The sequence below is a fragment of the Natrix helvetica genome, assembly GCF_964273705.1.
Source record: "Natrix helvetica genome assembly, chromosome: 16".
Taxonomy (NCBI): Eukaryota; Metazoa; Chordata; class Lepidosauria; order Squamata; family Natricidae; genus Natrix; species Natrix helvetica.
In genome coordinates, this window is record NC_138563.1 from 4714411 (window position 1) to 4730413 (window position 16003).

Sequence of the window (16003 nt, forward strand, 5' to 3'; positions counted from 1 at the left end):
AATCTTTAACCAAACAGGAAGCTGTTCTTTCTCATATCTTTAGAGCTGGTGGCAAATCTAGAGAGCATCCTAAAAAGCAGAGACATCACCCTGCCAATCATAAGGGTGTCTGGTCAAGGCTCTGGTTTTCCCATTTGCAATGGAGGGCTGTGAAGTTTCGACCATAAGGAAGGCTGAGCGCCAAAGAATGGAGGCCTTTGAACTCTGGTGCTGGAGAAGAAGACTCCTGCATTGAGTCCCTTGGACTGCAAGGCCATCCAACCGGTCAGTCCTAGAGGAGATCAACCCTGGCTGCACTTTAGAAGGCCGGATCCTGAAGAGGAAACTCAAAGACTTTGGCCACCTAATGAGAAGGAAGAAGGACTCCCTGGAGAAGAGCCTCATGCTGGGAACGATGGAGGGCAAAAGAAGGAGAAGGGGACGGCAGAGAATGTGGTGGCTGGATGGAGTCACTGAAGCAATAGGCCTGAGCTTCAATGGAATCCAGAGGATGGGAGAGGACAGGAAGGCCTGGAGAAACATGGTTCATGGGGTTGCGATGGGTCGGACACTGCTTTGCAACAACTACTCTATCTATCTATCTATCTATCTATCTATCTATCTATCTATCTATCTATCTATCATCTATCTATCTATCTATCTATCTATCTATCTATCATCTATCTATCTATCTATCTATCTATCTATCCATCCATCCATCCATCCATCCATCCATCTATCTATCATCTATCTATCATCTATCTATCTATCTATCTATCTATCTATCTATCTATCTATCTATCTATCTATCTATCTATCTATCTTCTATCTATCTATCTATCTATCTATCTATCTATCATCTATCTATCATCTATCTATCATCTATCTATCTATCATCTATCTATCTATCTATCTATCTATCTATCTATCTATCTATCTATCTATCTATCTATCTATCTATCTATCTATCTACCTACCTACCTACCTACCTACCTACCTACCTACCTACCTACCTACCTACCTACCTACCTACCTACCTACCTATCCTGCGAGTCCCTTGGACTGCAAGGCCATCCAAACGGTCAGTCCTAGAGGAGATCCACCCTGGCTGCTCTTTAGAAGGCCAGATCCTGAAGAGGAAACTCAAAGACTTTGGCCACCTAATGAGAAGGAAGAAGGACTCCCTGGAGAAGAGCCTCATGCTGGGAACGATGGAGGGCAAAAGAAGAAGAAGGGGACGGCAGAGAAGGAGGGGGCTGGATGGAGTCACCGAAGCTTTCATTTCATTTGAAACGCATTTCATTTGCGTTTCATCCAGGCCCACTTCCAGGTGCTCACCTCTAAAGTGCCTCTCTTGCTGGGGTTCAGGATGAGGAATTTCTTCAGCAGGTTCTCGCAGTCCGTGGACATGTAGAAGGGGATGCGGTACTTCCCCCTCAAAACCCGTTCTCGCAGCTCCTGCAAAAGGAGAAGAAGTGATGGGGGGGGGGGGAGGAGGGGAAGAGACAAACATTTATTTTAAGCAGGACAAGAAAAGTGCAGGCGTGCACTCTCTCCTTCAAGAGAGCTAGAAGCTTTATCTTAAGTGGGCTTTCTTTTTAAAAAAGATGTTAATTGCAATATACTGTGTTTCCCCGGCTCTTTTCCCCCCTTCCTCCTTGATTAAAAAGAGACAGCTGCTGCTCAGAGTATGGCAAAGCCCTTTCTCAAAGGTGCTTTTTTCAAAAGGCAACTGGAACATTTTATTTTTCTGGAGGAAAAAAAAAAGAAAGGGAAAAATAATAGTCTAACTGCCTTTGGCAAAAGCACTTTTGAGACAACTCTGACGTGGAGGATGACCGGGAATCTCCACCAACCACAAAAGGCCCTTCGTATTCACTTCACCAGACATTGCACAGGTAGTCCTCAACTTACGACCCCAATTGAGCCGAAACATTTCTGCCGCGAAGGGAAACATTGGTTACGTGAGTTTTGCCCCATTTTACAGCTTTTCTTGCCACGGTTGCTAAGTAAACCACTGCAGTTGTTAACTGAATAACCCCGGTCATTTAAGTGAATCTGGCTTCTCCACCAACTTTGCTTGCAGGAGGGTCGCAAAAAGGGAAATTGTGTGACCGCGGGCGACACAACGGCTGTCAAGCGTGTGAAAAACAGTTCCAACTCCTGTTTTTCAGTGCCGTTGTTAACTTTGAATGGTTGCTAAGCGATCCGTGTTACGTCGAGGACTACCTGTACCGTGTTTTCCCCCCAAATAAGACAGGGTCTTATTTTCTGCCCCCCCTTGAAATAAGCACTTGGAATTATTTTTGGGGAGGCCTTATTATTTTTGAGGCGCAGAAGGCAGCGAGCGTGCCCCCCCCCCTGGCTGCTGCTGTGTTGCAATATTTTTTGGGAAGGCTTATTTTTTGGGGGGAGGGCTTATTTTTTGGGGGGAGGGCTTGATAGTTTGCAAAATTGATGCTACATGGAACAAAACTGTGACCGAATGTAGAGGTTCTGCTTTGGGTAACACGATGTGCAGAGTCCCAGACAATCCTGGGGATCCTGCTCGAGCATCGCTTTATGCGCCATGCCCCGGATAGAAGGGAGTGAACTGCCAATCATCGTTCCTGATGTCCGTCCCCCGCCTCCCGCCTCTCTCTCCTGCACCGCCCCTTCCTGTCCAAAGCAGGAAGTGGAGGTACCTTGAGGTTCTGCCCATCAAAGGGCAGGGAGCCGCTGACCAGTGTGTAGAGGATAACCCCGAGGCTCCAGACGTCCACCTCGGGCCCGTCGTACTTCTTGCCCTGGAACAATTCGGGCGCGGCGTACGGGGGGCTCCCGCAGAACGTGTCAAGCTTGTTGCCGAACGTGAATTCGTTGCTGAAGCCAAAGTCTGCAATCTTGATGTTCATGTCGGCATCTAAGAGCAGATTTTCTGCCTGGGGGGAGAGGAAGAGAAGGGAGTGGGTGTGGAGGGGAGAAACTGAGAAGGGGCCGTGCAAGCCAGAGGATTAGGGGACTGGAGGCTCACAGTGGCTTTTCCCGCCAATGGGATTTTCCCATGTATTTCACCAGGAAATGCAGATAGGCCAAGACTCGGGAAGTAAGTGCCCTCCTAAACGTATAAGCATGCGCTCTGAATTCGTTGGCAATGTCCATTTTTCCGTCCAAATTCATGGTGGCCTAACTGTAACTCTAACCAAGTGGCTTTTCCTGCCAATGGGATTTCCCTGAGTATTTCCTACCAAGCAGGGGTTGGACTAGATGACCTCCAAGGTCCCTTCCAACTCTGTTATTCTATTCTATTACATTCCTATCCTACTCTATTTTCTATTCTATTCTATTGTATTCTGTCCTATTCTACTCTACTCTATTCTAATTCTCTATTCTATTCTATTCTATTCCTTCTATTCTATTGTATTCTGTTTTTGGGACAAAAACAGCCTGAAAGTGCCCCAAAAATGGCCTCCTTTGGGGACCCTTTCAGGCGAGTTTTCAATCCGTTCTCAGGTCATTTTTGGCCCCCAAAATGGATGAAAACTGCCCCAAAACTGCTTGAAAAATGTCCCAAAACCAGGTTTTGGGGGGCGTTTTTCAGCCCGAAAGAGCAGCTGGTGACAGCACATGTGCCCACAACTCTGGCACGCCTGCCATAGGTTTGCCATCGTGGCACTAGACATACCCAGTTCATGCAACCGTTCTTTGTATGTTTAATCCTCTTCGTTGCTCTTCTCTAGACTTTTTCTGGAGTCTCGACAACTCTAGAAATCTAGAAAGGGCCCTTCTCTTGGGCTCAACCTATTTTGCAGGAGTGCTGGCTGTGGGGCCATGCCTTTTCTTTGGCGATGCAGTTGACCGACTCTTCTGCCAGGGTGCTTCTGCAGCTTAGGGGGCACCCTTAAAGCCCCAAGCCCCTTTTGGAAGGAGAAGACAATGCTGGTGGGTCAGGAGCCCCCTTTGGGGGAGCGCTGGAGGGTCTCTTCAGTCTCCACCTGAGAGCCCTTCAAGTTCTACTCTGATCTTGAGGACTAGACCCTTGTTCCAATTTTTTTTCTTTTTTAGCGCTCCCCTGCTAAAAACAGAGCGGGACTCGGCAGACGGGATTCTGAGCTCCGCTTTGGCAAAGGGTGAACTACAGCAGGTGGGTAAACTGAGGCCTTCCCTCCCACTTACCTTCAAGTCTCTATGTACAATGAATTTTTGGTGACAGTACTGCACAGCAGAAACGATCTGGAAGAGAAAACGGAAGGAGGGGGGTGAAAAACAGCCATTTCTGCATCAGGGATACTTTTAGTTATTTGTACTATTGACTGTATGGTTTTAATTTGTACCTGTACACCACCCCGAGTCCCCTTGGGGAGAGGGGGCGGTCTAGAAGTCTAATAAATAATAATAATAATAATAATAATAATAATAATAATAATAATAATAATAATAATAATAATAATAATAATAATAATAATAATAATAATAATAATAATAATAATAATAATAATAATAATAATAATAATAATAATAATAATAATAAAGGGAAACCAGCCTCACTCAGGTATCGCCTCAACTCTGGGTTGTGCCCTCCTGTAACTCAGAGTAAAAGGTGAAGGATGGAGCAAAGAAGTGGGTGTGGGGTGGTAGTATCTTTTCCAAGAAAGCAAATCCTTAGATTTATATTGATACTGATTGTTTCCTGATTGCTTATTTGTATCCTATGACTCTCATTAAGTGTTGTACCTTAGGATTCTTGATGAATGTATCTTGTCTTTTTATGTCCACTGAGAGCATCTGCACCAAAGACAAATTCCTTGTGTGTCCAATCACACTTGGCCAATAAAGAATTCTATTCTATTCCATTCTATATTCTATTCTTTTCCTATCCTATCCCATCCTATTCCATTCCATTCCTCTTCTCTTCTACTCTGTATCTCTTCTCTTCCATCTCTCCTCTATTCCATTCCATTATCTATTATTGTCTGTTCTGCTCTATTCTATTCTATTCCATTCCAACTGTATCTCCTCTCTTCTCCTCTCTTCCATCTCTCCTCTATTCCATTCCATTATCTATTATTGTCTGTTCTATTCTATTCTATTCTATTCTATTCTATTCTATTCTATTCCATTCCGACTGTATCTCATCTCTTCTCCTCTCTTCCATCTCTCCTCTCTTCCATTCCATTATCTATTCTTGTATTGTATTATATTGTATTCCATTCTATTCTTTTCTATTTATATTGATACTGATTGTTTCCTGATTGCTTATTTGTATCCTATGATTATCATTAAGTGTTGTACCTTAGGATTCTTGATGAATGTATTTTATTCTCCTTATGTACACCCTTATCCATCAGAGACAAATTCCTTGTGTGTCCAATCACACTTGGCCAATAAAGAACTCAATTCTATTCCATTCTATATTCTATTGTTTTCCTATTTTCCTATCCCATCCTATTCCATTCCATTCCTCTTCTACTCTGTATCTCTTCTCTTCTCTTCCATCTCTCCTCTATTCCATTCCATTATCTATTATTGTCTGTTCTGCTCTATTCTATTCTATTCAATTCAATTCCATTCCGACTGTATCTCCTCTCTTCTCCTCTCTTCCATCTCTCCTCTCTTCCATTCCATTATCTATTCTTGTATTGTATTATATTGCATTCCATTCTATTCTATTTATATTGATACTGATTGTTTCCTGATTGCTTCTTTGTACCCTGTGACTATCATTAAGTGTTGTACCTTATGATTCTTGATGCATGTATTTTATTCTCCCTTATCCATCAGAGACAAATTCCTTGTGTGCCCAATCACACTTGGCCAATAAAGAATTCTATTCTATTCTGTTCTATTCAAAAAGAGCTGAATAAATTAGGACTCATTGTTGCATCATTTGCGCGCACACAGCATCCAGAAAAGCAGGTCTGTGCAGTGGGTGGGGGGTGTTGACTTTTCCTGGGGGATGGGCGCAAAGTTCTTGCAGCAATGCTCCAATGAGGCTCCCTCTTCCTCCCTTCCCTCCCGCCCACCGTTGTTCAGTTCCCAAGTCCTTTCCCCCCCGGTCTTCATTTCCAACTCGGTCTTGATGTATGACTAATGTTAAGGAACTGATTTTCAGATTTTCACGCATGGCACAGTGACATCAGCTGCTTTAAGGCGGCTTTGTAAGGAAAGGAGAAGGAGGCAGGGACCACCCCCAAGAGAGAGGGGATTCTCCGGCCTGGGGGCTGAGAACGGGCATTTCCGATAAGACGGCTGAATGAGAAACTTAACATCCTCTCCTTTAAACCAGGAATCCCGTAAGAAGGGAGATCAAAAGCAGTGGGGAAGCCCAGCTTCGATGCGAGTCCTGAGAAATGAGGGTCAGGAGCTTGCATCTTAACACAATGATCGTTGCAACTCACTTGCTGCTTTGTGAGAATTTTGCTTTCCAGTTTGAGAGGGGAGATAAAGGACATTAAAAAAAAGCTTCTAAAAAGCTGGTGCTGTTGACGTCTGGGTGAATGGTAGGACTGTGTTGTGGCTCGCCAGTACAGCTGGCAGCAGATTCGGACAGTGAGGAGGGTTGGGGAGGAACCTGGGCCAGTCCTGGAGTCTGGGGAAGGCTCTGTGTCGGAGGCAGAGAGGGGGACAGGGCCGTCCGGCAGTGATCAGCTGCCTTCGGAGTCAGACATCAGTGGGGCAGAAGAACAGCTGGAGCCTGTTCCCAGTGTGCGCATGCACACAGCTGCCAGAAGAAAAGAACAGCTCAGAAATCAGGGCCGACTTGGGAGTAAAGCCACAGGTGGACTGTGAATGGCCCCTCCCACAGGACATAAAAGAAGAGTGGGCTTTTGCCAGAGACAATTCATTTGTTCGGTCGTTAGTTTCAGGAGTGTGGAGATCTGTCCGTGAATCTCAGAGACCCTGTGCCCAGAGTCTTTCCTTGCACAACACCTCATTTGCAAAAATATTGACATGGCAGCTTTCCAAGGTAGATAAGGTCTGTGGTCATAAATACGCCTTTGAAAGACTGTTTGCCAGCCCTTGGCTGAAGGTGAAGGAGAGGAATTCACATTTGTTTAATAAAAGGGGTTTGGTTGGGACCAGGAATCGGCTTTGTGCTTTTTGGGGAAGCCTAGGTCAGAACAGACTGTGAGAAACACTTTTGCGTACTAGAGGAAGGAAAAACCATCACCCTACAAGTCCCATCGGCCAATGAATATTGGACTAAAAATGGTGCTTTGGGTGGGTCGAGAAGATGGGTTTTCTTGGTTGTCTCTTTCATTCACTGTTCTGTCCCCCACCCAACTGGGGAGGCCAGCAAAGGAGGATAACTTTTCCAGAATGAAGCTATAGCTATCTTGGAACAGTACCTTCCTTTTTCTCAACCTCCCAAGCTTTTAAAAATTCAAAAAGTTGCGCTTATCAACCTGAGGATCTTAAGGGGTGAGTTTTGGTCAAGAAGCCAAATTCCACCAGGAGCAAAATTTGGATGGATTTCCACCTCCCACTCACCCCCTGGCACCGTGATCATCAAATTCCGCTTTCCATTTTTGCCAGGCGGTTAAATGGGGGCAGAGGTCACATAGATCCCTTACTGGTTTCGGCTTTTCACAGGTTAATAAAAAGAGATGGCAGCACCAACCTGTCGGAATTTTGCCCGTGCTTCCTTCTCTTTCATTCTTCCATGAGCCACTAAGTAGTCAAAGACTTCACCTGGAGGGAGAAAGAGAAAGAAAGAGAGAGAGAGAGAGAGGGAGGGAGGGAGGGAGGCAGAGTGGGAGAGAGAGAAGAGAGGGAGGGAGAGAGTGAGAGGGAGGGAGATAGAGACAGAGAAAGAGAGAGATGAATGTGGAACAAAATGGCATATAAATCAGGGATATGCTGACTCTGTAAACCACTTTGAGAGGATTGTAAAAGCACTGTGAAGCGTATATAAGACTAAATGCTATTCCTTCCTTCCTTCCTTCCTTCCTTCCTTCCTTCCTTCCTTCCTTCCTTCCTCCCTCCCTCCCTCCCTCCCTCCCTTCCTTCGGATTACTACTGCAGGCTAATTCTGCCCACTGCCAACAGTTGAATCCTGACTGACTCAAGGTTGACTCAGCCTTCTGTCCTTCCGAGGTGGGTCAAATGAGGACCCAGATTGTTGGGGCCAAGAGGAGGACTCTGTAAACCGCTTAGAGAGGGCTGCAAAAGCACTATGAAGCGGGATATAAGTTTAAGCACTATTGCTATCAGGCGAACCCAGGAGGGGCTCATCCATTCTCTGCCTGGGTGGGCCTCGGTCCCCACCTGGCTTTCTTCAGGAAATGCAGTCATCCCTCCACCCCCCCATGCAACCAGCTGTCTTAATTTTTTGCCATCTCCAGGTACCCAGGGACCGGAACAGGGGGGCGGGGGGAGGATAGCTTTCGCCCATCTGTTGTGGCAAAGACTTTTGTTATCCCTAATGGACCATATGCCATCCTCAGGAAGACTGTCTGACGCCTCCAGGGGCCACTCAACGCAGCAGAAGCAAAGAGGGAAGGGGGGGGGGAGAAAAAACCCCTCCCCAATTTAGAAATCATTGGTCATAAGGACAAGGGGTGTTCCGCGCCCCCCCCCCCATCGCTCATTTTTTAAGTTCCAAAAAAGCAGATTTAAATTGTCTTTTTGTCTTTTTCTGGGAGGAATCACTTGCTTATGGCTTTGGTTGATACTCGACTTACGACTGCCCCAAACTTACGTTGCTGAGGGAGGCATTTGTTAAGGCGAGTTTCGCCCCCCCCCCCCCCATTTTACAACTTCGGTTGCCACCTTTGCTAAGCGATAATCACCGCAGCGGTTAAGTCAGTCACCCGGTCGTTAAGTGAATCTGGCTCCCCCCCCCACCGACTTTGCTTGTCAGGAGGTCGCAAAAGGGGATCGCGTGACCCATCGTAAGTATGAACCGGTGGCCAAGCATCGGAATGTAAATCACGTGACCATGGGAATGCCGCAACGGTCGTAAGTGCGAAAAATGGTTGTAAGACGCTTTTTTCCGGTGCCGTTGTAACTATGGTCACTAAACACACCGTTGTAAGTCGAGGGTTACCTGTATGTGCATTTACTTAATTTTGTTAAATATTAAGTAATTATAAAGAATCAGGCTAAGCGCAAAACCCTGCTAATTGCATTAGGGCTTAAACTGTATTACTTAAGACTGTGTTAATATCCTTCTTCCTATCCTTCTTATTACCCATCTCCTTCCCTACTTAGGACTATAACCTTGTTGCTTGTATCTTTATGATTTATATTGTTTTATTTAGTTTCCTAGTATGATTTGATTGCTTATTTAGTATCCTACGACAATTACTAAGCGTTGTATCTTATGATTCTTGACAAATGTATATTTTATGTATACTGAGAGAATCTGCACCAAAGACAAATTCCTTGAGTGTCCAATCACACTTGGCTAATAAAGAATTCTATTCTATTCTATTCTTTTCTACATTCTATTCTTTTCTACATTCTATTCTATTCTGAATCTATTCTATTCTATTCTACATTCTATTCTATTCTGAATCTATTCTATTCTCTTTTCCATTTTCTCTCCATTTTCCTTCCTTCTCTTTTCCATTCTCTCTCCAATTTTTCCTTCCTTCCTTCCTTCCTTCTCTTTTCCATTCTCTCTCCAATTTTCCTTCTTTCCTTCTCTTTTCCATTCTCTCTCCAATTTTCCTTCCTTCCTTCTCTTCTCCTTTCCATTCTCTCTTCAGTTTTCCTTCCTTCCTTCCTTCCTTCCTTCCTTCCTTCCTTCCTTCCTTCCTTCCTTCCTTCCTTCCTTCCCTGCCATCACTCTGCTAATCAACTAATTCTGTCCAACTATTTACTAAGGCTCTATTACTATTCTCATCCTTCCTATTACCCATCTCCTTCTCTACTTATGACCACAATCTTGTTGCTTGTATCTTTACGATTATATTATTTTATTTAGTTTCCAAGTATGGTTTTAATTGCTTATTTAGTAACCTGTGACTGTCACTCAGTGTTGTATCTTATGATTCTTGATGAATGTGTTTTTCTTTATGTACACGGAGAGCATCTGCACCAAGGACAAATTCCTTGTGTGTCCAATCACACTTGGCCAATAAAGAATTCTATTCTATTCTATTCTATTCTATTCTATTCTATTCTATTCTATTCTAAAGTGTGAACTTTGCAAATCCCATTAGATTCCTGGAATCTGGAGCTGGGGTGGGGACATGGGGAGTGTCACGCGCTCACCTCCACTGGCATACTCCATGACGAGGTACAGCGTCTTATCCGTCTCTATGACTTCAAATAATTTAACTGAAAGGCAAAAAGAGGGAGAATAGTCTGAGATTAGAAACACCTGGCCAAAGAAAGAAACCGACACATCTGGCTCAAGAAGAAAGAGGAAACGCAGCTGCAGGTTAAGAGGAAGCCATTACAGCCAGTCCTCGAATTACGACCACAACTGAGTCCCAAAATTTCCATCGCTAAGCGAGACATTAGTTCAGTTAAACATGTCCCATTTTACGACCTTCCTTGCCATGATTGTTAAGGGAATCACTGCTACGGTTGTTAAGCGAATCTGGTTTCCCCCTTGACAGAAGGTCGCAAATGAGGATCCTGTGACCCCTGGATGCGGTCGTATATAGGAGTCTGTTGCCAAGCGTCTGAATTTGGTGATCACGGGAATTCTCCATATATCTACTGAACAAAACTCCTCATCGGTGACAGGAAGGGCATCAGGCCAGTAAACACTCTACTAGCCCCATTCAGTTGCCCACACTCCACCCCGCAAGGGATTATGGGGTCGTTAATTCTCCAGTGTAAAAAATGGTGGTCAGCCACATTTTTTCAGTGCCGCTGAAACTTTGAATGGTCATTAAACGAACCGTTGTAAGTCGAGGATTACTGGTGCTCATCCCGTGGTGGGTTAGCCAGGTTGAGTTGTCCTAGAAGACCCTCCTGAATCCACCCAGCGCCTCTTTCTTGCCACAAGACCCCCCCCACCCAGGAAAAATAGCTTTCCCAGATGGCTTCCGAGAAGCAACATTGCTTGTGCCACTCCCGTTGTAACTTCGAACGGTCACTAAATGAACTGTCGTAAGGCGAGGACGACCTGCACTTGGTAAACGGCACTGCCAGAGGCACCAACTCTGGAGGAGCGTTTCTACGGCCATGTCATGGCAGAATTCAATGGTTTTCAGGATCGGGGATAGGATGCTGCCCAAGGGGGCAACGGAGCACACCTGCCATTCCCAGATGTGCTGGAGACGAGCTTTCTCAAGCTCCAGGCAGCAAAGCCAGATGTTTGAGAGCAAGGAAAGGCTGGGTGATGTTTAATAGGCCAGGCCCATCTGCCGCTTCCCACCACAACAGGCAGATAAGGAAGAGTCCACATCTGGAAGGGAGGAAGGGGAGGGGGAAACTCCCAGCTGGCGTTCTCACCTATATTCGGGTGATTCAGAACCTTCATTATTCGCACTTCCCGGAAGAGCTGGAAGGAGGAGGAGGAGAAAAAACAACAGGGAGAGTTACTTGCAGGCCTCGAATGGCTGTACTCCCCTATCTGGAAGCAACTTTCCCAATACACACACACACACACACCCCTACCTCTTACTAAGGGGCCTTCTGGGTATGCTGGAACTGCAATTCCCAAAATTCCCCTCTTGCCACCAAAACTCACGGGAAGGAGGTACTTTGCCAAATGCTGGATGGGGGATTCTGGGAGTGGAAGTCCACCCATCTTAAAGCAGGCTGGATGGGGGATCCTGGGAGTTGAAGTCCACCCATTTTAAAACAGGCTGGCTGGGGAATTCTGGGAGTTGAGGTCCACCCATCTTAAAGCACGCTGGATGGGGGATTCTGGGAGTTGATGTCCACCCATCTTAAAGCAGGCTGGCTGGGGGATTCTGGGAGTTGAAGTCCACCCATCTTAAAGCAGGCTGGCTGAGGAATTCTGGGAGCTGAAGTCCAGACACCTAAGTTGCTAAGTTTGAGAAACACTGAGCTAGACTGTTGTGCCGACTGGTTTAAGCCTTTTAAATCTGCGATTTAATCTGTGAGGGTCCCCAAAGGAAGGCAACTGTGCCTGCAAAGAAGGAAGGGAAGGGAAGATTGTCTGGATGTGGACCAACAAATCCCACCATCCTCCACTAGCTGAGGCTCATGGAAACTGGAGGAAGGTCTCAAGTTTTGCACAGTCCTATAACCTCTCATCAGGGGAGAGAGAGAGAGAGAGAGCAAGCCTTCAACTATATACAAAAACTCCCCCGTACATTTGGGATCCCTTTGTAGACAAAAGCATTTTTCTTCCAATTAGTCCAATCCAGGCCTGCCTTCTCAGCTTTCCCACCAATTGCAGCCGTCCTTCTCTGACATCAGGGACTCTCTCAGCCAATCGCTGCTAAAGGCTCCTCCCCCCCGCCCCGCCGTTAGAAACGAAAGCGAGATCAAAAAGCCAGCCATTTCGCACAGGGCCCCCATGCAGAAGGAAATAGGGCACTGCAAATTTGCAAAGCCGGAAAAACCCGTTTACCTTCTGTAAGCTGGAGGAATTCAACTGCGTCTTGTCGATTATTTTCACAGCCACCTGAAGGAGAAGACAGCACAAAAAAAGTCTGAACGGTAGCAAAAAAAAGATAAAAAAAAGATAACGGTGATTTGCCCCCTCGCACATCTGTGCTAGTTGTTCCCGACTCTAGGGGGCGGTGCTCATCTCCGTTTCACAGCCGAAGAGCCAGCGCTGTCCGAAGACGTCTCCGTGGTCATGTGGCCGGCATGACTCAACGCCGGAGGCGCACGGAACGCTGCTCCCTTCCCACCAAAGGCGGTTCCTATTTTCCTACTTGCATTTTTTACGTGCTTTCGAACTGCTAGATTGGCAGAAGCCGGACAAGTCACGGGAGCTCACTCTGTTACACGGCGCTAGGGATACGAACCGCCGAACTGCCGACCTTTCTGATCGACAAGCTCAGCGTCTTAGCCACTGAGCCACCACATCCCACAGGAAGATTATAGGGAAGCCCATAATCCTCTCAGCAAACCCTACTCTCGTCTAGCACTGATGATGTTACATAGTTGGGCCGTGAAATGTCTGTAGGAAAACCATCATGCTCAGGGAGTGCCAAGGACCCCCACGATTCTCCTCCTCTTTCCCCCTCTAGCACTGATGACGTTACCTAGTTGGGCATTTGAAATGGTTGCAAGAAAATAACCTAACTCAGAGAGCACCAACAGCCCCCCGTAGTCCTCCTCCTCTCTGCAAACCCTCCTCTCTTCTAGCACTGATGACGTTACCTAGTTGGGTCATGAAACGTCTGCAGGAAAGCCACCAAGCTCAGAGAGCGCCAAGATCAACCCTGAGCTACATATCATTTCCCTTTGTTGGTCCCTTCCGGCGCTGCCATTTCTACAAAGCTGAAAGGGCCCGTGAAAAAGAAAAGAAAATAAACCATCCAAGTTGCCGAGGAGCGGGCTGCGAAAGTGTGCTCGAATCTAGCCGAGATACTGGAGCAGAGTCCTCTGCTCGTCAAATCAACACTTTCTCATTGGAATGATGATGATGCAATGAATAATGGATATAAATATAGACTGAAATACTTAATGACCACATGGATTGACAAACAATAATGGAAAATTACATTCGGAGTTGTGGATGATTGGAAATTTCATGGTTAATGGAAAGTAGAAATGTCTTATATGAATTAATGAAAATTTTTCCTTTGACTTAATTTCTATCCTTATTTTTTCGAGATTGATGATATAACTTTATAAAGACTTATTGTTACCTAGCAGATAATTATGGAGGTAAAGAAACAAGGGTTGTCACAAATGAAAGAATATCAATGGTAACTTGAACACACAATGCTCAATGAAATATTTAACTATGTTTAATGGATAATCAGTGACTTTATTCCTAATTGTAAAAACCGTTGCACAAAAACTTGTAACCAAACGACATGCTTGATGAAATTGTGTTTTTTTTTTCTTTTTTCCCCTCCTTGCTCTTGTTCTGTATGTGTTGTTTTGTCTTTTTCAAAGAAAAAATAAAATAAAATTTATACCAAAAAAAAAAAAAACCACTTTCTCATTGGTGAAAGCCTAAACAAACACACGGGGTGGGGTGGGGGGTGAATACGTGAATACAGACTTCAAGTAAGCAACTTAGGTCTGTCGCTTCGTCTGGCTTCTCCAGTGACGCCCTCACCTCTTTCCCCGTCAAGACGTGGCGCGCCAGCTTGACTTTGGCAAAATTGCCCTTGCCGATGGTCTTCAGCAGGCGGTAGTTGCCGATGTGCGGCTGCTCGTCGGCGGAGGTTGTAGGGATGCGGCCTCGAATCATGTTGGACTTGGTGCTGGGCTTGGAATCGGGGTGTCCCAAGGCCGGCTGGAGAGACGGAAGGGGGAAGGAGAGGGGGGAGAAAGAGAAAGAATTGCGATGAGTTCGGTTTTTATACCACTCCAATCTGCCTGCAGCACACAATTAAAATAGAATAGCAGAGTGGGAAGGGACCTTGGAGGTCTTCTAGTCAACCCCCTGCCTAGGCAGGAAACCCTACACCACTTCAGACAAATGGATATCCAACATCGACTTAAAGACTTCCAGCGTTGGAGCATTCACAACTTCTGGAGGCAGGTAGTTCCACTGATTAATTGTTCTCACTGTCAGGAATTTCTTCTTAGTAATTAGTATTAGTATAGCCTTTATTGTCATTGTATAAAAAAAAAAAAATAGAAGGAAATTGGTTTTCGCCTCACTATTGCAATCACACGGCCACAAATACAAACAACATAAATAGCATAAAGCATAATCCCAATGCAAATAATTGGGGGGGAAAGGAAAAAAGAAAAAGATAGAAAAAGGAAAACTAGTGGTACGTGGGCGTGGAGTGATCCCTAGGTGGAGGCAGATATTTCTCTCTCTGGGCACAATGAAAATATATCTGCTGAAAAAAAAAAAACCTCCGTGCTGGTGACGGGGAGGGCATCTGGCCAGTAATCGCTCGGTCAGCCCCATTCAGTTGCCCAACCCTCCACCCTAATGCAAAGGATCATGGGGGTCGTTGAGATGCGGTGGCTGGAAGAAGAGATATTTATCCGCCAGGCAATTAGGAGCACCAGGCGCCTTTCGGAAAACGGTTCCCAAAAATGGGGCTTCGGATCCCCTTCCCCCCCCCCCCGGTGACCCCCCTCCCCAAACTGCTGTTCATGGAAGGAGCCTCGCCGCGTTTCTCAGGTTTAACGAGCTGATTGATTAAAGCCAACGTGAATCAGTTCTGCAAGATGAGCGGGCAAGCCCTGATAATTAGACGATGAATATAAATCATATTTTACGACTTGGGCTGCATTCTACCCCTGGCTGCGACGGATGGCCTGCTCTTTTCCAGAGGAGATGGTGCTTTGTCAACACCCCACCGAGCAGAGGTTTTTTTTTGGAGGGGGGGGTGTAGGAGATGATAACAGATGCAACCGCTAAAGGGGAGGATAAAGGCAGCAGATTTGACAGTCGGTATTTCAGGATAGCAACGGGTTGTTGTTGTTTTTAAAAAAATCACTATTATTATTTTTTTTTAAAAAAACAACCAAGCTATACAGTAGTTTTTGGACCAGTCCTGGTCATAACGGTGCCTGAAGATAATCGGCGCTGTGTGGATAGGCTTTTTTTCAATTGTTGTTAAACTAGGAAGAGCTAGGATGTTTTTATTTGGTGGTGGTGGGGGGATTATGCAGGGATGAATAGAGATTCGAACTGCTGGCAGTCGGCCGAATTAGCTTTCATTACTCCATTTTACCAATATGCCACCATGGGAATAGAATAAGCATAAATAAAATAAAATAAGAATAGATTAGAATAAGAATAAATAGAATAGAATAAGAATAGAACAGATCAGAATATAGAATAGAATGTAAAATATAGAATAGAATAGGAATAGAATAAAAATAAATAGATTAGATCAGAACATAGAATAGAATGTAAAATATAGAATAGATCAGAACATAGAATAGAATGTAAAATATAAAATAGAATAGAATAGAATAAAAATAGAACAGATCAGCACATAGAAAAGAATGTAAA

At 45.2% G+C, this 16003-nt stretch overlaps 1 protein-coding gene across 9 annotated transcripts in view; it reads right to left on the reverse strand.

The window, feature by feature from the left end:
* MARK2 (microtubule affinity regulating kinase 2) overlaps nucleotides 1-16003 on the reverse strand; it is a 77859-nt gene that overhangs the window by 20659 nt on the left and 41197 nt on the right. For all 9 annotated transcript variants that reach the window (XM_081968155.1, XM_081968157.1, XM_081968161.1 and 6 more), the window contains exons 2-9: nucleotides 14135-14314; nucleotides 12464-12517; nucleotides 11374-11422; nucleotides 10180-10245; nucleotides 7580-7650; nucleotides 4135-4191; nucleotides 2664-2900; nucleotides 1318-1437 (exon numbers count right to left, since the gene is read on the reverse strand). In XM_081968155.1, the coding sequence (XP_081824281.1) occupies nucleotides 1318-1437; nucleotides 2664-2900; nucleotides 4135-4191; nucleotides 7580-7650; nucleotides 10180-10245; nucleotides 11374-11422; nucleotides 12464-12517; nucleotides 14135-14314 (834 nt within the window). The remainder of the gene's footprint in view (nucleotides 1-1317; nucleotides 1438-2663; nucleotides 2901-4134; nucleotides 4192-7579; nucleotides 7651-10179; nucleotides 10246-11373; nucleotides 11423-12463; nucleotides 12518-14134; nucleotides 14315-16003) is intronic.